Source organism: Anas platyrhynchos, chromosome 16, assembly GCF_047663525.1.
Source record: "Anas platyrhynchos isolate ZD024472 breed Pekin duck chromosome 16, IASCAAS_PekinDuck_T2T, whole genome shotgun sequence".
In the NCBI taxonomy this organism is placed as follows: domain Eukaryota; kingdom Metazoa; phylum Chordata; class Aves; order Anseriformes; family Anatidae; genus Anas; species Anas platyrhynchos.
The window spans coordinates 11,265,780-11,287,135 of NC_092602.1; the positions used below are offsets into that span (position 1 = coordinate 11,265,780).

Consider the following 21,356-nt stretch of genomic DNA (forward strand, 5'->3'; position numbering starts at 1 on the left):
AGGTCAAGGTTAAGTGCACTTTTTTATTTACACATGTGGAAGAAACGGCTTTCTTTTCCCTTCTTCCCTCTCCCCATTCTTGGTGGTGGTCACCCCAAGTGCGCGTACAAAACATCTTTGCACAGGTACAGAAATTAGCAACATTTTTTTAGTGGCACTAAAAAGGTTGAGGGGGGTGTGTATGAAATCTCAAATTAAGATAGTATGAAGATAATTTTTATTGTATGCAGACTTCTTTTCTCTTAAAGATTATGAAAGTACTTAAGTAGTGGCTTAATAATCAAACCTCATTGTGCGCACATATACAAAGGACGTGAGTAATGAGCAATTTAACCGTGTCATGGTATCAACCCCACCTACTTACCACTATGCCCCATTAAGCAAATACATTGTGACACTTTTAGCACTCATTTATTTTTGAATAGAAAGCTGGGTAACTCTGTGTTTGTTTTTAACATGACACTTGGCTAATTTAAAAAGAACAACAAAAAAAAACCCTGATCTCTTGCACCTTTAAAAGTAAACTGAAGCAATTCCAATCTGATATAGTGTCTCCACAGGCTCTGTGTGGAAGAGCTTTACTTCACAATGGTGACTGATCAATCGCTACATAAATTGCTCCTATTTTAAACAGACGAAGAAAATACATTGTTAGAAAAATTCCCTTGTAAAATGCAGTACAACTGGAGTAATGCAAATTATGTAACAAATAAAAAAATATTCTCTTGACTGAACCAAAACAAAATTACAAAGTGGAAGGCAGGGTACGGTGGTGGTAGGGTAGGGAAGTGTCTTAGTGTGTTTTCGTGTGTGTGTATACACATACATAACAGTAATATACATTTAAATATTAAAAAAAAAAAAGAGAAAGCAAAGCATAAAAAGGAAAAAATACTACTGTGTTAGTATCAGTCTCCTGGCTCTGATAAACCCTTATCAAAAGCGCAGCGTTGCCATATGACAAATTAAGAATGGCCAGATATCTGCTTAGCAACTTTCCCTATGACTTTGTCTTTACCTTGATATCATGCAATTACTTCCCTTTATCATTTGAATAATTTCTCAAGAATGACAAAGACATAATTTACATTGAATTACTGACCTTCCCCCCCAAACCTTTTTAATTAAAACTGTAGGAATTTTGAGCCTTCCAACAGTAGTTTGAGACCACAGAGACTGCTGCATCAAACAACTGAAAAAAATACGAAAAAGTCAAGTTAATATACTTGGTAACATAGTCGGTTAGTTGTTTAAATGTCTGCTAAAGAATGACACCCACCCCAAGTTTGTTGTCTGGAATATCTCTGAATGACAGTCATTTGAGTAAAATGTTTTTCCTAATGTTCAGATTATTGGAAAAAGAATTATAAAGAAAGATCTAATTAAGTGTTTATTTTTAAAAAATAATTAATTTCTAAAATAGGAATGTTCTTCCACAGTGCAGAGCTGTTGCACCAAATAAACTTAGAAAGAGAAGTTAAAATACGTTCCATTCCAGAAATCCCAGAAGAAAAACTTTGTGTGGCCCACTGCAAGCGGGTGCCACTTTTTTAAGCTTTAAAAGAACAAAAGTTTAATTAAAAAGGTATGTTACAAAAGGCACTATTGAGCTTGCAAAAGCATTAAGTGCAGTTTTCAGGTTTATACCAAATAATGAAGCCATTTAAGTGTGTATGAAACAGTCACTAGTGAGCAATAGCCATCAATCCTGTTAAGGTTTGTATTTGTAAAGCCAGGCTCTGTACCGGTGAGAGCTACAGGTGGTGAAGGGACCAGTACTAAGTAAGTGGTAACAGCCTGCCTACCATTAGTGTTTCTTTAGCCATACATTTAGGTTACAAAAGTCCCAGAAGGCTATCTACTCACATTCCATGTGCCATCCATGAATCCTAATCCACCTTTTTTTTTTTATTTTAATTGCACAGCCTTTTAAGGTTTTAATTATTTTTCTAATCAATTTTGTGTTGGAAATATAAGATAGTTTGCCTTTTTTTTTTTTCTGTTTCCTTTTTAAATGTATTTATTTAAAACAGCAGTACTAGAGACCTCTTTCTGGAAGCTTTCTTTCAAGCAACATTACAAACATTAAACTGTCTTGAGTTTTTGAAAAAGCAGTCTTCAGTCTCAGCATTGTGCTGTCAAAATAAGTCACTTTCACGGAAGGCTAAAGAAAGAATACAATTTTTGACTCCTGTAATAAAAGATCATTACCACATCCAGGCTAGAGGCATAGTGAAAGTGTAGATTTCAGTGAAAATAGTTATAGTCCTTACTCATCTCTTAACAGTTGGGAAATAAGTAGCTGTATCACAGGCCACTGCATACCACTTTAATATATTACAAACTAGACCATTAAGGTATGTTGCTGGTAAACTTGCTGAAATTATTGCTGATGTGCTTTTCTGTAATAACTATTAACATCTGCTAATGTTGAAAGCTTTCGTGGGGAAAAACAAACTAATTTTATTTTTTAAACTTAAAACTAACCTTTAGCAGAATACCAGTAATTTCTACAGTGCTCCTTTACTAAAACACTCATTAGTATCATGGTGTTTGTAACAGCCTCAGATCAGGTAAAACTTGAGGTTTTCTGTGTAAATACATGCATACATATATATGTGTGCATATATGCGTGTGTGTGTGTGTGTGTATTCAACTATCTAGATCAACCTGCTGGCTGATTATGCACAAGGGTATCACACTCATACCCATCACTGAAAGGTGGTTGTTACTGAGGCTCTGCCTTAGGCTTTTCAATTGCCATGTTCCCCTGCAAGTGGAAGAACATTTTACAGCTTGCCATCCATTACTTCTAATAAGATTTCTGGTAAGACTTTGCTGCTGATGTGCTTCCTTCAGACTATCCAGGCAAAGAAATGTAGTTGAGGGCTAATGAGTTATTTGTGATGACAGCTGGTGATAGTAAAATACCACCATTTCTAAGTAAAGGTTCAGCTCACTGCTCTACTGGCAACAAGGGTTAATTCATAGCTACTGGACAACTGCACTGACTGTCACTAACTTCTTGCATATCACCAGTAATCTATCATCTCATATATGGCATAAAGACATATATTCAATTTTTGCAACATAGATTTGTCCTCAATTGAGGAAAAATAAATAGCCAAGTGCAAACTTCATGTCACTTTAGTAACATTGTAATTTTTTCCTCCACTCTAACAAGGAAAATAAATCATAGTTTAGTGAGTAGGAGGCTCTGAAAAATAACGCAGTTTTAACAGCGCATGGTTGATACAAGCTGGACTGTAGCGCCCAGGGCTCCCAGGGTCTGGAGAGAATGAGGCAGCATTGCCATATTTCCCTGGACTTCCCGTCACAGGACTGTTTCTTCCTGGACTAGAATACACTGAAGCATTTGGTGGGCCAGCAGCAGTGCTTTGGGACTTGAATCTTCCCTTCAGTGCCGGACTTGGCCAACTGGAAGAAAGACAAAGGCATTTTGCATTTCGTTAAGAAAACTGCAATAGAGAGAGCGAGCAGTGGCGTTACTCGGTGTCACCTGCAAGTCAGTCTTAGAAATAATTTACCATGAGAGAAGCACTGTAACTGATAGATGTTTGAGAAGAGAAAGTGACAGCACAAATATATCACATTGATTTAGACATGTTGCTTAATTAATTAAATGTAATTTTCTCCAGAATGGCCATGAAGAAGAAGCAGGTGCTTGTGAAGCACCGTGACAATTTTGGTCCAATGCTCCCATAAAAAAAGGGGCATTAGGAGCAAAATCCACCTGAGCTTGGTTAGTGCCATAGGTATTGTGGCTCATTTGGTTGGCTTTGCAGCAATACCTTTGCCTGTCAGATGAGGAGTACGACTGCACCGCATGTTTCCATTTGTAAATAAGGGGGTACTTCTGTGGATCAATCTGTTCTGCTTCTATAGCTGCTAAGACATCACTGTCCAGCTTCGAGGGCTGTTCCCTAGAATAAAAACAGAACAAGATAAAAGAGAATGACACATCTGTCCAGGCAATAAGCCATCCCAATTCTGAAACGTTTTTTATAAAAGCAAATTACCCATGTTCCTCTATAAACAGTTTCTGTATGAACTTTTTCCAGCAGGTCCAGCTATAAATAACTGTCCATTATTACACAGTAGCCTCATTTTAAAAGTTTTGAAAACTTAATCTGAGGACATCCCAACAGTATAGTAAACACTTTGTTACCCTAAACTAGGCTCACCATGAAGTTACAAGTCCATCAGATGAATAGTAAACAACAAAGTTACCTGAAACTGTGATTTGGAAAGGTTTTGTTCTTTGCATTTCAGATGCAGTATTCAGGTAATTAATTGCAAGCGCTGTATGGCTACTGTACAAGCACTGAAGCACCTTAATAAAAATTGCTTAGTTTCATGTGAACTTAACCTTGCTGCCAGTGATACTACAAAAAGCATTTTGTTTTGCGTAGATGGACCAAAGGACAAAAAAAAAAGATGATTCATACCCAAGCAGAAATAATTTCTTATTTGTGGGTGAAGTCTTCAACAGAAATTTGTGGGAAGGAGGCTCTTGACATATTTGTGCCTTATTAGTCTGAATTCCAGATTCCATGGCCAATCGCTCCTTTTCTGATGGTATTTTGTGCTCTGTCCTTAACTTGGCCTCTCCGGGTTTACTTGTAGCACTTGCCTCAGAAGAACTTGCCAGTGCAACCGCATAGCAGGTCTTATCCAGATGGTCCTTGGCTATTCTACCCTGACTTATTCTTTGAGCCAGAATTCTCTCATTCACAGTTTTTTCACTGATTTTACTTGATTCTCCTGCGCCCTCTTGTTCTCGGAAGGTCAGGCTTTCGAATTCTGACATCATACTGCAAATGGGCAATACGCGACATTCTTCTCCATCACGCAAGTGCTTTCTGTCATTAATTATCCTTTCACTGGCCACAGGATTACAAAATCCATTTTTGCTGGAAGAAGCCACCTTTTCATAGTGCCTGGGGTGATCCGATGTTTCTATGATGTTTACTGTACGCTCCAGCGACAAGATATCACACTCAGAGTCTCCAATAGCATCGATGCTAGGTTCTTTGGACACAATAGGTGGGCTGTTATTCCGTGCTGCGTTTTGTCTGTTTTTAATTTCTTCTAAGCTCATGTCATCATCATCCTCATCCAAAAATGCTCCAACAGAAATAGAATTGCAGCACTTTTTGCTCTTGCCTGTAACCAATTTTAATAAGAGCAACACATAAGCTGACTTGCAACAGAACTCCCATCAGATAAATAAACTAGGAACAAAACCAGTCTTTATGCCTTACTTTATTTATTGAGGCCCTCTGTAATTTTATTTATGCAGCAGATTGAACTAACGTAACTTAAACCTACAATGCAAAACGACAACCTCATGGATTAATCTTTTTTGCAACTAACCTTTTACATCCTAACTGTTTGAGAACCTTATTTCCTACACTCCTTAATTCAATCATTAGCCAGCAACAAAAGGATAAAATCCAAAAGCAGAAAAGGCTAGGAAAACATTACTAATATGGAACAGTGCACGTTTCTGTCTCCTCAATGGAACAGATGCTTACAACTACTCCAATGATTATCCTTCAGGGTCTTGTCCGCCCAGGTTTATCCCAGTATCAGAGCTCCTTCAGATCCATAATCACAAAGGAAATGAGGAAGGAGCACAAAGATTTGGGAGCAGTGTGTGTAGTCCATACATAGCAAGCAGTGATTTAAGGTGTTCTAAAAGCTTCCTGGGTTTTGTTGAGTCTAAATTTCATCCTGAAGTGTAAATAGCTATTCCAGTAATTTAAGAAGTTATTTATTCTGTATCTGTGGATTACAAAATTCCATAATCTACAAAGAAATTTCCAAATGCTCTGGAAAAAAACATACTGAAAGCAGAACATTCTTACAGGAATTTCATTTAGGGGCTATAATCACGTAAATAACTTCTAATATAAGATAAAGAACATCTAATGAGGTCTGTTCTAATTCTCCCATGTTCACATTGTTGTTAGCTACTTTTTCAATGCTATAATCAGACTGTTTGGATAACAGATTAATAATAGCAACCACAATAGGTGAATACCATTTCCCTGGGCACCATGCTTTTCCCTCCCTCCTCTCCCTAGGTACAACCTGTTGTTTGCAACATTTGCCTTTTTCTTACCAGAAGGATGTGGAGTTTTAAATCTATTGCAGGTTTCATTTTCCCCTGTCTCTTGCTGAGCCTTTTCGCTCATTTCCCGATGACTCAGGTACTCTTCTAATTTTCGCAACCCCTCCTGGGAAGACAGATCAACAAAACAGCCCAGAAATTCCCAGTATTCAACCCACGGGAACCCCAGTTCATGAGCTAACTCCCTGCAATAAATAAAATAAAACGAATCATTTGTGAAGACATAAATATTAGTTTGACAATAACTTTTTTCTGAATACATTTTATCAGCTATTAATAGGAGTATAAATGTGCAACTAGGCAACACAATCCCGCAACAATCAAGAGTCTGTGCAAGCGATACACATGCTGTTAGCAAGCATAGCATCGTGTTTCTTTAGAATATTTTTCCAATGTTACCTGTTTTTACAGTTAGCACCATACGTATTGCAATTTTTAAGCTGACTGTATCTAGACATCAGATGGACACGAATCCACACCAATGTAGGCATAATTTGAATGACACTCCATTTAATAGCTTTCTTTCTTATTATTTTGGAATGGGAGAAGGTAAAGAGGAAGCAAGGGTTTTTTTTTTAAGGAAAGGAGTGTGATCAGCTAGTAACGAAGTATGGTTTTTCTCTATATATTGCTGATACAAGGTATTTTAACAGCAAGGACACATGATAACACACACACGGTTTTTGTAAAGCAGAACATTTGTATTAGGACCTTCTCATTCTGCTATCTTTTTAATAGTTCCACATTTTCCAGAATAAGTAGTTTGAGCGTAATTTTAGATCTCCTGACAAATCAGTTGAGTGAATGTTTGGGAAAAGCATTCAGTATGTATCATCAAAACTGAAATATTTTGTTATTGGCAAAGCTGGAAAGCCATGTCTCATAGTTTTAGATGAAGTATTTTGTTCACACAAAAGAACAGTAAAAATCCAGGCACAGTATAGTCTATAAAATATTTCTGGCAAATAACTTTTGCCCAAGCAGATGTTCGCTAAGTAATAATTGTACTCTTAGTACAAGTGTTTTGCTTTTAATTGCGCTATTGGTAATTCTCTATACTGATACTCTATTAGATACCTTCCAACTCTTTCAACACCTCTTTCCAGATCAGATTTCCTGACATTGTGAAAGAAGCCAGCTTTCTCTCGGGGTGGAGTCTTCCACAGCCTGCGAAATTCTTCAGCCTTTAAAAAAAGAAATAATTTTTTAAAAATCACCACATACAATATGAAAGTAAACCAGTGCTGGCACAATGCCTACCTATAAGGTCTACAAGACATTTTGCTGTGCTCTGTCTACATGTTCAGTCTCTAGTCAAAAAAACTCAGGTTCTGCCACAAGTATTGCTCAATTCTAGCTATGAAACATCTCATTTTGGATCTAAGGTTATTCCTCCCAGTGTGTTTATTAGCTTACTTTGGTCTCATAACTGTTCATTAAAAGAATAATGATGACAGTATATAACCACCTTTACGTAATCTGTATTGATACTAGGTCTAGGTGGTTTTAATTTGTATGCAGCAGGAAATAAGAGGTGTGTCTTACAACATTATAATTTTATTTAATGACAAATGCTCATTTGTTTAGAGGCTTCCACGATGCAAAGGTGGTGTTTTTACATGTATGTATCTGATTCCACAGACTTTTTTCAATTGTTATAATATATTCTTGCTGTTTATTCAGAAGTTTGAATTTGAACTCCCAAACTTTATGCCTTTATACATGCAACAGTGACTAGGATCTCTAACTGTATGTCACCAATCAAAATAATGCATTATTTACAACCTATGTAAAAATTTTCGAGTATAAAGCATATTTACATTTCTGTCAGGTGAACAGTAAATTGACCAAAAAGCATCTTTGCAAGCAAAAAATCTTAAGCATTTTCATAGAACTCTGTCCCGTAGGAATTGAAGCATCACAAGACGGAACATTCTTAATCTCATTTACTCACTATGTCTAAAGCTGTTGTACTGTCAGCATGGTCATATGAAACAAGAGTCAAGGAAATTCCTATGAATTTAAAGTACATTTCACTGGTATCTAAGTATTCTTCATGAAAACAAAAGACTTTTCCTACTATACAATCACTACTCTTCCAAAACTATCCAGTAGCCACTACTTCCTCATCAGCTTTTCCATTTAGAAAAAAATATGAACATTAATTCAAGAAGCAAAGGCATGATGAACTACTGCAAACTTCCTAGAAATGAGACAAAGATGTATTTTTTAAACCCAGTTCACAGCAACACGTAAAGGCTTGTTTTGCATTAGAAAGTTAGAGAAATTATCTGTGAGACAATGCGAAGTTTGTTAAAGAGTACTCTTTGACCAAATAATCAAATTCTATTTGATTTAAATAGAATACAGTAACAAAAAGAACAGAAAAATTTTCTTTTGACTAGATTGGCTTCTGCAGAGAGAAGCTGTGGCTGGCTGCCCCATCCCTGGCAGTGCTCAAGGCCAGGCTGGATGTGGCTTTGGGCAACCTGGTCTGGTGGGAGGTGTCCCCGCCCATGGCAGGGGGTTGGAATTGGGTGATCCTTAAGGTCCCTTCCAACCCAAACCATTCGCTGATTCTATGAAATTTCCACTCTTACTTACGCCACCTGTTTCTGTGTTTTCAGCAATAAAAAGATTCTGTAGTTTTCCCTCACTATGGAAGAAAACCCTGTTCAAGATTAAGAAAGCCACGATCTATAACAGGAGCAACAATGTACTGTGCGTGTTTTCTCCTTACTGGAGAAAAAAAATAAAAAAAGGGAAAATAAGGCATTAGAGTTGGATGGAGTTCTCGTTATATCCTTACCTTTGAGGGGCTCATGGGGCCTGCAAAAGCTCTTATAGACAACACTGGATCTTTGGGGCTGCCAGGGTATTTAGATAAAGGTGTCTGGGGGATCTCGTCTGTCTGATCCGGTGACCAGGGTGCACCAATTACAGGAGCTGAGGAATTGTCTTCTGCTCTCAGCAGTGGTACATAGTATCGACCTCAAATACAATAATACAAAGCTTTCTTAACTTCATGTTACGTTAGCCTGCTGTTTCTTCCAATAAAATCAATCTTTCTACTTTACCATCTGACTTTCATTACTAAGAATACTTGTATACTTGTAACGCTCATAATTCAAACTCACTGTTTCAGTTTTTATTGACTGCTTGCAGGTTGTAATGCAGTTCAGGCTCCCTTCCCTCTCAAATGCAAAAATACATGCATTGATACACACGACGATTCCTAAAGCTTGTCAGAAAAGTTCAAAACTTAGTTTTCCAAATGCCCAAACTTACACGTGACAAAACAGGGAAATCTTTCACGTCAAGGAAATTACATGACTTCCAAACATGACAAATAAACCTCCTGCTCTGTAGATGGCTTTTGTTTGCTTTTAGATTAAATTTGCTGCTATAGACTCTTTGGATAGAATATGGGCCATGACTGCCTTAAGAGCTATGAAGAAACCCTTGTGATCCATCCAGTAAGAGTACTGACCACGTAATTTAAAAGACACAGTAAGTTTTCTGTTCCTTGCCAGTTTTAGAGTTTCTTTTTGATTTTTTACAGCACTTTACAGTAGCACCACTTATGAACAGAAATGCTACAGAAAACAAAGAAGATAGCAAAGGTCCTGGTGAAAAATAAAACGTATCATATGCCTGATATAGTATAAAACTTTGAATACAGACCTTTCAAATACTCTCTTAGTTTTTCTTTCAATTCTGCAGATTTATTCTTGCTTCTCTCACACACTACCTGTTAATATAATATTAGTTGTTTATTAATAAAACATAAGGCATCAATCTCCAGTCAAGCATCAATCTCCAGTCAACTGCAATGAGTTCTTGAATAGTCACATTACTGGCTTCTACCAATCTCATCCAGTTCTTTTAATTCATAGTTAAATAACCACTAAAATACATCCACATCCATAAAATGGACACTGTAAAGAAAAAACAGGGAATCATAAAATCCAGAACTTTCTTTTGGATATATTCAACACAAAATATTTTTAATGTTATCAGAGATTTACACTCTAATCATGGCACTAGTATCTTAGACTTCTATCTACAGTAGGTCAGTAAACATTCAAACTTGAAAAATACTACTAAAGCATAATGTTTTTGTTGTGGACACTGAGAGACTTACTTCTGCTGGAGTTTGATCATATTTGTTCCTTGGATTTTTTACAATAGCTGGGTGTGAGGTAAGCACATTAACAACATCCAAATTCCCAAACTTGCAGGCAAAATGCAATGGAGTATCAAATCCCTGTGATGGGAAGGAGGGAAAATTCACATCTATTTGGAAACACAATAGTCAATTCCCTGTACTTTATTTTGAGACTAGAAAAAGTAACCGAATGTTGTGACGGATTGACCAAGCTCTTAATAGATCATTTCTCACCATACTGTGGAATAATGATCATTAAAAAATACAAAACCCATGAACAGCTCTTTTTTCCTAGAAATGACCCCTTCTATTGTCTTTCCTTCTCCCTTGCGCTTCCTTAACCCCTTCCAGTTGTTTTCATAATAGTAAGAAACTGACAAACGCACAAATCTTACCATTTTATCTGGTGTATTAAGGTAAAGGTCAACAATATATCGGATGCGATTCTTTAACATTGTACTATCATCATCTGGATACATAAGCCGCATAAATTCGGGATTTTCCAAAGTGTCCAGTAATAACTGGCAGATACCAGGTTGATTCTCTTTGGCAGCAACATGCATGACATTGTACCTGCACCCTTCCTGAAAACAAAAAAGACTTAACATTAGAATGAATAGAAATCTAAACACTCATACTCTCTACTGATTTAACGATGAAAATTCAAAGGTTCCCACAGTCTTATATTTAGATTGTTATTTCTTAATATTATCTTAGGAAAATATATTTACAAAACAGTAGATAAACATTCAGAGCTGCAATAAGTTACACAGCACTGTAAAGACATGTATCTACATACCCACATTATTCTTAAAATTTACTACATTATCCTTACACTCAGCCATAGTCTGTTTTGACATTTAGGGCAAATACGTAGCAAAGAAGGCATATTAAGGTACTACATAATAAAAGGAGATAGGAAGCACACTATGTAAATAGAGCAAGAAGAAAGGTGTATATATATAAAATTCATTGCACTGTAACACATTATATACTAAATGTTAACAGCCTCACAAAGCTGGTCTGATACAAGTTAGTTGTTAACATGTGATTGCCAGTGTTCGCTAAATGATAAGTTACGAGTGGATTTTAGATCCACAGCATGTTTTGAAATTTACAGCATGGTGGTCCCAAGGTAAGCGGTGCTGTAGGATCATCTAGTCACAGCCTAGACACTCTCCTGTTCCATAATATCACAGAATCACAGAATTTCTAGGTTGGAAGAGACCTCAAGATCATCGAGTCCAACCTCTAACCTAACACAAACAGTCCCCACTAAACCATATCCCTAAGCTCTACATCTAAACGTCTTTTAAAGACTTCCAGGGATGGTGACTCCACCACTTCCCTGGGCAGCCTGTTCCAATGTCTAACAACCCTTTCAGTAAAGGAGTTCTTCCTAACATCCAACCTAAAACTCCCCTGGCGCAACTTAAGCCCATTCCCCCTCGTCCTGTCACCAGGCACGTGGGAGAACAGGCCAACCCCCACCTCTCTACAGCCTCCTTTAAGGTATCTGTAAAGAGCAATAAGGTCGCCCCTGAGCCTCCTCTTCTCCAGGCTGAACAAGCCCAGCTCCTTCAGCCGCTCCTCGTAGGACTTGTTCTCCAGGCCCCTCACCAGCTTCGTTGCCCTTCTTTGGACCCGCTCAAGCACCTCAATGTCATTCTTGTAGCGAGGGGCCCAAAACTGAACACAGTAAACAACACTGAAAACACTGAACAACAGTAAACACAGTATCATTCCGTTAAAAAATCCTGGTTGAAAATTATCAATACCACATGAAGACAAGGCTATTCTTTGTTACTGGTCAAAACTATTCTTTCCCTCAAAAACTGCATACTCCATTTCTTAAGCTCTTCTGAAGCAAAGCAAACTCAACTATCCTGGGGGCACTTCTGAAAGACAGACAACAGCCACGTTTCTGTTAGCTTCCAGCTAGTATCAGTAAACACGGAGAAACTGTGCACTGTGGAAAGAAGTTTTTTCGAAGGAAGAGCAGGAACAACATTAATTCCAGTTCTGCTTATCAGGCCTCAAAGTTAAATCACTAAACTGGAACCAGGATTTTTTTATATTTTTATTTTTTTACCTGCACAACCGTTGGATTGTCTCCGGATCCAATCAGATAGCGAGGGTTGCTCCAAATAAGTTCTGAAAACGTTGATATATCTCCTTTCTCAACAGCTTTCCGAAGTTTAGCAGTAAGATCCTGAGTACGTGGACTTTTATAACTGTTGGCCCTTTCTTTATTAGCAGTTTCCATCTCAGGGGAGCATAAGCCATCTATTAAAACAAAAGTATCATACTTCAATATGCATTCTTTAAAGTGATCACTACTTTAATACCACCATCAAAATCTTTTAAGCTAAAGTATTAATTTTGCCTCATTAATGTAAAGAAATATATATATATATTATTGACAAAACATTTCAACATACTAGTAGATAGTAACAGGTAGGAAGGAAAATATGACTCAATTGTCTTGTGAAACTTTCAGAGTTAATATGGACTGAAAAATTGTGTAACTACTAACCTGCTTCCAAAACTAAAAGCAAAATTCAACAAGAAATAAGAACTTATTGAATATTTGAAATTGCTTTTGCAATTATATGATTCAAGTCACTTTAATCTAGCAACTGGGAACACTGTGAAATATGATCATGGGTTACAATTTTTCTTCTGAATATAAGACCTTACTGAACAATTAAGTACAGTTTTAATATACTGTGCAATTTTACCTGCGCCTTATTAAACCTGAAACTCCTGAAGTCCGCAAGTAGAATCAAATTCCACCAAATATAACCAGATGCTATTAAGCAACATATCTATGCAGGCTGTTAACAACATTTCAGATTTGAAATAGCAGCAATATTTTTTAGCGTAAAATTTGTGCAAACCAGTACAAAGGCAATCATTTTAAAAGTAACAAATTTATCACAACAAACCAATTGCGATTCATTAAGATGCTTCACTCTATCACTTTGATTTTTTTTCTTGTTATAACTACATTGGGTATGAAGTGGTTGGTTCTTTTCTGATAAAAAAAATACCAGATTGCATGTTGTATCTACAGTACAGATGAATACTCTCACTAACCTCTGTTAAATGATCCTGTTTTCATTGGAGACAAAGTTAAGGAGGACTTGCTTGGAGATGGAAAGTAATCACAAATTCCTTTAGCAAATTTCTCAGCATCTTCTCTGTTTGAAAAAGCTTTAAAACGGGAACCCTTAATCATCTTAACAGCTTGGAGAGCTTCTTTTTTATCTTCATAAACATGTATTCTCTCTGAAACAATGTAAAATCAACATTGGCATTTCAATACCTCAGATTTGTTCCTAGAAACAGATTATAAAATTATCAGACTATCCTTCCAGTTTGGTCATAAACTGTTTCTCTACGAACATGGCAAAAGAATCAAAGCCTATTTAAATTTTATCATAGGAAACTGAGAGGAAGAATGTTACACATTCCAACTAACATCAGGTGCTATCTGTACAGTGAATGTTCACATCAATCAGCGTTTTGAAGATCTCTTTTATAAACAGCCAGTTTCTATATCAGAGTGTTTCACATCTAGACTGAAAAGCAAACTCAGAGCTGCACCCTGCACTATTTTCCATGTTTTTCTGTGCAGGAAGTTCAGCTATGTAAGTGACCAACCCACTGTCGTAACTTAAGACTTCTAAACAGAACCTCAGATGGCAATCAAACCATTCTCCTTCCTCTCCTTCCACATTTAAGTAACTTTGTTCAACTTAAGATACAGGCATGTCTTTCCTATGAGAACAAATACTCACTACTGCCTCACAGTGCATGACGCTTTATGCAGTACTGTAAGCCTGCCACTAGGTCATTTAGTGATTCCTTATGGCAGTATTTACAGATGAAATGTGAAGAACGACCAACGCCTCGATAGCAACTGGCATTAAGACAGAAAGGAAAATATTAAATTTGTTAGATCATTTTAGCTTCAACTGATGATAGAATAAATAGCTTTTTGATTGTTTATTTCTAAGATTACTTTTTTTATTCTTGAGTGGAATTAAAGGCACAGGAGGGGTACAAAAGAAGGAGAAAGATTTTTTTTCAGCTAAGCTATACCTAGAGTAAAGGATTTTCATGTGCATCAAATACTATGGCAGAACAGCTGGGATGTTTCATAACTGTATTTCCATGCCTCAAAAGATTCAGTAAGTGCTATATACAGGAATAAAAAAAAAAAAACCCACAGCTTCAATCAGCACCTAAAATAGTAGCACAGCGGTGTTTGTACCATCTGCTTTACAGAAAAAATGTCTTATCTAGATATGATTATAAAATGGTTATTGTTGGAAGTAAAAAAAAACAACTGTGTATGTCCAATTTAAGATAATACTTGTCACAGATAGAGAGAAATTGGGGCAAGTCTGGCACAAGCACAGAGCAGAAGAAACCACATTATGTCATACAGTGTTTTACAGAACATGGATTCTAATAACGTAATAAAGCACAATATAGATTATGATAGGAAAATCATTTGTAATAAAGAATTTGAGTATTATTATAAAGGTCTGCTGTCTTAGAAAGCAAAATACACAGATTTAATCTCTTAACTTTCTGTGTGTGTGTGTGTATGTGTGCTGAGAGGCAACCTCATATGTCACTCCTCAAATTCATGTCTTCAACTCACACTGAAACAGCACAGTTGCAGTCTATGATGGACTTCAGGAAAGGAATTTTAAAAAGGCTGAAATACCATCCTGATTTTCCAGACTGACTTAACTGGTCAAATGGGAGTACAGCATGGATACTAAACTCAAAGTAATCACACTATCAAAATCAACACGTCTTAATTCTGCAGAGTACTTTCTGTAACAGTTTCTTATACATCTACCTCCTCATTAAACCACACAAATATCACTGAACTCTCAGTCTGACTGTAAGGGCTAATAAGAAGGACGTCACAGAACAGAAGTAAAGTTTAGGTCCTAAATGAAAAAGTCCTGAATAACCTAGCTATGGGATTGTATGGAAACCAAAACAACAACAGTGTGACCATGTCCCAGCTGATTGGCTAAAATTGCTTCCTGGCTGTTTGCCCTATGTCATATCTGAACTAGCGAAGTTATTTGTAACTTACATAAAATACATTTGTTAATAATTATTAAAGCTTAGTCCTTTTAAATCATGGCCCAATGTTTCTTAATACTAATTCACACAGATATGCCCACAATGAATTCCGGCACAACAGAAATTATTTCCTTTTTTGAAAAGACTGCTACTATTCACTTAGTTCTTCCTCTCCTTTTTTTCTCAAGGGAGAAAAAGAAAGGTGAGGAAGTCATGGCAATTTTAATAGTGTAAAATCATGTGCATTCATGCTTCACAAACAAATGCTTTTTGCTCATATTTGGTATCCACTCACCTTTACTGCCTCAATTTACAGTGATATGTAACTGGATATTACGGAAAACACTCCTCAGAAAATAATACTTTGTTTTACTATACAATATGGAAAGCACAGGCCAGATTTGAGCACCTCAGAAACACACATATGACATTTACCGTTTCTTGCCAATATGTCATCATAAACAGGACAAACACCATAGTAGAGCGGAGGATCACTGGATGGCATCTGAGCACTCATCTGTGAATCAGCATATCCTGCTCCACAGACTGGAGCCGAACAGTTCATGTGCATCACAGCTTCTTCTTCTGGAGGGTTCAGACCCACACAGTACCCAAAGTCTGCCTCTTCGGGAACGTTTCCCTCATGGTTGTGATTCAGCACTGCATTTTTCAAAGCCTTCTGAGATTCTGCCTGGCTGCTGTCAGATGGGACATTTCCAGCAGCAGTCTCTGACCAACCTGATCCTTTTTCTTCCGATGCTCCTTGCTGCTCCAACAAAAACTGAGCCAATTTTTTTTCAAAAATAAACCTAGTAGTTGCAGTAATGGGCCCACACTTGAGTCCTGCTCTTACGACTTCTTCTCTAAGCTCATCAGGGTTGAGCTGCTTCAGTCGGGATAATATTGCATCCATTGTTATTTCACCTGGAGGCGCAGGGAAACAAGAGATAAGATGAACTGTAAATGTAAAGACCAATGACCTTTCTCCTACTATTTAAATGCTGTATTAAAACAAAAAGTATCTTGTAACTATTGTTCTGATTCTGAGGAAATGAATGCAGATGCAGAGAAGGCAAAATATTTTTCAACCCAACACAACAGTAGAGTTTTCAAGCCACGAGCCTTTAACCATTATTCCCTCTCCTCTCACGAATACTTGTAAATACACAAAAGTGTATTTACAATGTACGTTTTATTTTGTTTTGTTCTTTTAAAATTTCTTTAACACTTTCAGAATGTAAATTCAATCCACAATGTTTATGCATGAAAATTTATGACAGGCAGGGATAGTATTTGACTCTTGTCAGGAAATGAACAACTGGGGTGAGTAATGGCATAGCAGGACATGATAGATACTGCAAGACTCAGGTTAGACAGTGCCTACAGCTAGAGGCACAGCTGCTATTTCTGTTATTTCACTAAGAATTTCTAGCTGAAAAAAAGCGTAAGACAGAAGCATGATGCAGCAGCCAGAGGAGTCTGGCAGTGACTCAAGGCTGGAACTATTTACACAACATGTTTTTTTTCCCAGCCCCCGTTTTGACAGCAAGCAGCCAGAAAAACAGTTGATCTTTTCACATTTCCCTCCTTGACAAAGAGCAGCAGCTGAAAGAATTTCTGTATTTCCAAAGGAAAACCCTTCTCTCCAGTACGACACCGTAAATTTCCCTGCTCAGTTCCTTCCACATTACCCACACACTTACAGCTTCCACATGGGCAGCAAAAAGATACTGAAAACACGATGCCAGTACCAATTACTTGCTGTGGAAAACCCTTAAATGTAAAAAATACAGGATTTGGGGCGTTCAGTAACATAAAAAGCTTCAACGTTATTTCATTAGATCCTACATCCATATAACCATAAAGGCTGTGAACGTTCCCTGCTGTACATGATTTAGAAATGACAGCATTACGGCAGGAACGATTACGCTGCCGTGCTCCTTTAGCTTGTTTTCGCTCCTCCTTAACTCGGCCTTTCCCTCACCAGCTAACCAGTTCATGCCTGGGGCTGGTGCTCGTGACATTTTTAGCAGCAATTCAAGCAAGTTACTGCTTCCCAAAAGGAAGAAGTAAAAATATTATTTAAACAGTTGTATTTGCACACCAAGGCATGGATCAGGAACTCAGCTAAGACTATTTCTTTCTATTTAAAGCAAAGGGTACTGTGGTGGTGTTATTTTTTTCTCCCCTGTAGCACTCCCCATGCACTACCTTCTGTTGTCTAAGCATGGTATGAGAAACGCCTGGTCATTTGAAGAGTTCTCCCGGTTTATGAACAGGGTTTAATGCAGCACTTCGCATGAGCCAGAACATCCACTACAACGTGCGTCTTTGGGTTACTAACGTGAGGCTTGAGCAGTGAGGGGCTGCACCCTAGGGCAGCAGGCCTGCAGCATTTCAAACACGGGATCCTAACACGCCCGGTGTGCTTTCTGTCAAAGCATGCAAACTCAGAAGTGATTCCAAGATTGCATCCTCATTGCAGAATTGCAGTATAGCCAACACCCCTTTTATTTCATTTGTATGGCCAACAGCATTATCACAAAATATATCAACCAACTATACATGACCGCATTGCTTTTAAATCATCTGAAGGTTAAGCTGGCAAAGAGCGAAACTTCTCAATATAAAAAAATTCAGTATTTATACATTTTTGGAATAGTGAATACAGCCAAGGAAAATTCCCACTGGCATCAGAATTCAAAGCTACGGTATTTCTAAAACTAGGATATAGTTTCTAAAACTATGGAAACAATGTTAATGCCAAACTTTAGGTAGACTTTCAAATATTTTAACTTGGCAGGTATAGTTATGTGAGTGTGAGGGATGTTTTCTTTGAGCAGTAATTGTGTTTTTTTTCCCCTTTTTTTTGAATGCCTGCTTTTAAATGTGTTGTTCTTAGAGCATGCACTTCAGTCCCAGAATATTTCATAAATACTAACTGAAACCTTAGAGAAACCATGGGAAATGAGAGCATTGCAGCTGCAGAAAATAAGCTGTGCAAAGACACGGTTGATGCTGCTGAGTTACCTCCACAGAGTATTCCAGCTCCCTCGTGATGCCTGAACCTCCAGAGAACCTCACTGCTAGGGTTATCTGACCTGCCCACAGCCCTGTGACTCTGCAGATACACATGAAGGGGCTGTGAGGGTGGTGAGGCCCTGGCCCAGGATGCCCCAAGAAGTTGGGGCTGCCCCATCCCTGGCAGTGCCCAAGGCCAAGCTGGAGGGGGCTTGGAGCAGCCTGGGCTGGTGGAAGGTGCCCCTGATGTGGCAGGGGTGTTAGAACTGGGTGGGCTCTGAGGTCCCTTCCAACCCAAACCATTCTCTGATTCTATAATTTTCTCACTCTTTTTTAATGAAATTTTATGCCACTCTTTTAATTAAGGATAAAATGTGGCCCTGACGTTATATACGTGAATATTGAGACCTTCTATTCTGATCATTTCCTTTTTGAGATTAACTGAAAGAAAAAAAGCATGGTAAAAATGAAAACTCAGAGCAAGAAAAGTTATTGCAGAAACACCTCAACAAAAGTAATTTGAAAGGCCTTATATTGAAGAATTAACTCAGGAAACGTTCACATTTTTAGGGTTTAGAACCAGCATGATCATTCCAAACACTGCACAAGAGCAGACTCAAATACGTACAGTTCATATCTGTAGAGCACACAGGCACGCATGAAACCTTTCTCCTTGGCTTAGGGTTAAGTCAAAAACACAGGAAAGGAGTGAATTCTCTGGTATCTTATGTTTTGATACAATTTACTGCCTAAAATTTGATTTTCAACCTCATCAGTGTAAAAAAATATTTATTTAATGCATCCATTACAACCGTGTACAACCGCATCAGAGTCAAATGACAAAGCAGACCCTCCATGAAGCAACTGATCTTTGGTTTCAGATCTGTCAGTATGAGGAGTTTTCTAGATAAAAATTGTTTGTGTGACAACATTCACCCAGCTGTCAAAGGCCATATTCAAATTACCTGCCAACTTGTTTCATGATAATGTATTTTCCTGTTCAGAAACACAAAAACGTTTTTCAAAGCAACATAGTTGTTTTGAATCTCCCATGGCAGTTTATTTACTACAGCATTAATAAGATATAGTTTTTAAATAACACGGCTTATTTTAAAGAATTTTGAAATTTGCTTAGAAATAAGACAGAACTTCCATTAAATATTTGTACTGACACTAAGCTTTTAGCTAATACTGATAAACATCTGCACTGGAAATGGAAATGCACTGCCTATTTCCATCTGTCCAAACCAAAAGGTGTGACTTGCAAACCTGCACACTAGCAGTTGTTTTAAGATAATCATTTGGACAGTTCTGTATGTGCAGAGTGCAGAAGGTTATTATTTGAACTTTAAAATACATTTTATGTAAATTCAAATGATCCAGAGTTCGGCCAGCACTACTGCAAGGTACTTTTCTCTAATTTAGCACACAAGGTCTTGCAAGTTACCTTCAGTGGTTTTACAAATACCATCAACCACTGGAAAAGTCACCGCATACTTGTGGCTTCTTCCTAATCAATCCTGGAAGAATGGGCAAAAAACACATTTTCTTTTGCCTTGCTACATCAGTATGAAACTGCAGAATCTGCTTCAAAAAATTAAGGCCAGTACCAGGAGAGAATGAATAATCAACTTTTAAGGGCGGCAGTGCTGTTCTTTCCAGTACTTATCAAATGGCTCTGTAAATTAGCAATGCAAGAACACAGGTTGGTTTTTCTTCACTTCTTATCAAACCCTTCAGTGAATTAGCAATGCAATAACAGTTGTTGTGTTTTTTTTTTTTTCCACTACTTATCAAACCCTTCAGTAAATAAACACTGCAAGAACGCTTTTTTCCCCCCGCTGCTTATCGAGCCCTTCAGCACACAAGCAGCACAAGCACGCGTTTTTCCCTCGAGCCAGGAATTCACCGCGAGCCGCCTCCTGCCTGCAGCCGCACACCCACCGCGGGGGCTGCAGCTCCGACCCGCAGCTACCAGCGGCCGAGCCCCCCCCGCCGGTCACCGCCTGAGGGCTCCGAGCGCCGCGGCGGGGCAGCAGGGCCGCTCCCCGACGAGGCGGGGCCGGGCCCCGAGCCCACCGAGGCCTGCAGCGGGCAGCCGGGGCCTGGCGAGCGGGGCCGCCCGGCTCCCCCGGGGCCGCCCCCAGCCCCAGCCCCGCGCCCCTCACCTGGGCGGCTCCCGCCGCGGCGCCGGCTCCCCTCGGCGGGCGGCGCGGTGGGGCCGAGCGGGGCCCGGTGGCCTCGCGGCCTCCTGTCCAGCAGCCGCAGCAGCCAGCCCACGGCGCCGATGACGGCGCAGGCGGCCAGCAGCTCCCAGGCCGGCCAGCGGCCCCAGCCGGCCCCCCACAGGGAGCCCCAGCCGGCCCCGGCCCAGCGCTCCATGCCGCGGCCCGCCCGCCGCCCGCCGCCGCCCCTCCTCCTCCCCGCCGGGCCGGGCCCGGTACCTCAGCGGCTCCCGCCCCGCCGCGAAACGGCCCCGTCGCCCCGGCAACGCGCCCCGCGGCATGCCGGGACCGCGCCTCCTCCCGCCCGGCCCGCTCATGGCCGCCGCGCGGGGGGCGGCGGGAAGGCGGCGGCGCTGCCTCAGCGCCCCGAGCCCGGCGGGGAGGGGGCCGGGAAGGGGGGGCCCGGCCGGGCCTTACCGTGCCGCGGGTGGGCGGCTGAAGCCGCGCGTGGCGGGGCCGTGGGGCCGCGGCTCCCCTCCTGCAGCCGGGCCCGGCCGCCGCCGAGCCTCCCGCGGCTCCTCCGCCGCCAGCCTCGCGCTGCCCCGGCCGCGGTGCGCGGTGGGAGGGAGGGCGCGCACGGCGCTTTCGGAATGAGTGGTTTGAAACACAGCGCAACGGGGGAAGGCCCGTAAGAAAAAACAGAGAGCGGATTTAAACCAGCCACCACGTT

At 39.6% G+C, this 21,356-nt stretch overlaps 1 protein-coding gene across 3 annotated transcripts; it reads right to left on the reverse strand.

Moving 5' to 3' along the window:
• Window positions 1–200: 200 nt before the first annotated feature.
• ANKLE2 (ankyrin repeat and LEM domain containing 2) lies at window positions 201–21,035 on the reverse strand. Of its 3 annotated transcripts, XR_011803718.1 has the most exons (14): window positions 20,630–20,893; window positions 15,876–16,364; window positions 13,425–13,616; window positions 12,418–12,611; window positions 10,721–10,909; window positions 10,302–10,424; window positions 9,842–9,908; window positions 8,967–9,148; window positions 7,235–7,341; window positions 6,149–6,342; window positions 4,470–5,187; window positions 3,813–3,944; window positions 1,103–3,438; window positions 201–621 (listed from the first exon to the last, which is right to left on the reverse strand). XR_011803718.1 is itself a non-coding variant. In XM_038187258.2 (13 exons), the coding sequence occupies exons 2-13, from the start codon at window positions 16,351–16,353 to the stop codon at window positions 3,201–3,203; spliced, it is 2,814 nt and encodes a 937-aa protein (XP_038043186.2). In that variant the 5' UTR covers window positions 16,354–16,364; window positions 20,906–21,035; the 3' UTR covers window positions 201–3,200. The 3 variants fall into 3 exon arrangements, 2 of the variants coding, with proteins under 2 accessions (XP_038043186.2, XP_027325981.3); XM_038187258.2 differs by lacking the exon at window positions 20,630–20,893 and adding an exon at window positions 20,906–21,035 and having other exon boundaries at window positions 201–3,438; XM_027470180.3 differs by having other exon boundaries at window positions 201–3,438.
• Between the last annotated feature and the right edge of the window lie 321 nt (window positions 21,036–21,356).

What these genes read in the sequence shown, in the direction of transcription:
- ANKLE2 (XM_027470180.3), bottom strand. Translation starts at nt 20,843, where the DNA reads ATGGAGCGCTGGGCCGGGGCCGGCTGGGGCTCCCTGTGGGGGGCCGGC. An exon ending in GCCCCATGAGCCCCTCAAAG is followed by an intron (nt 7,342 to 8,966) that starts GTAAGGATATAA and finishes CTTTTTTTAAAG; the next exon opens with GCTGAAGAATTTCGCAGGCT. An exon ending in TCCTCATCTGACAGGCAAAG is followed by an intron (nt 3,439 to 3,812) that starts GTATTGCTGCAA and finishes TCTTTCTTCCAG; the next exon opens with TTGGCCAAGTCCGGCACTGA.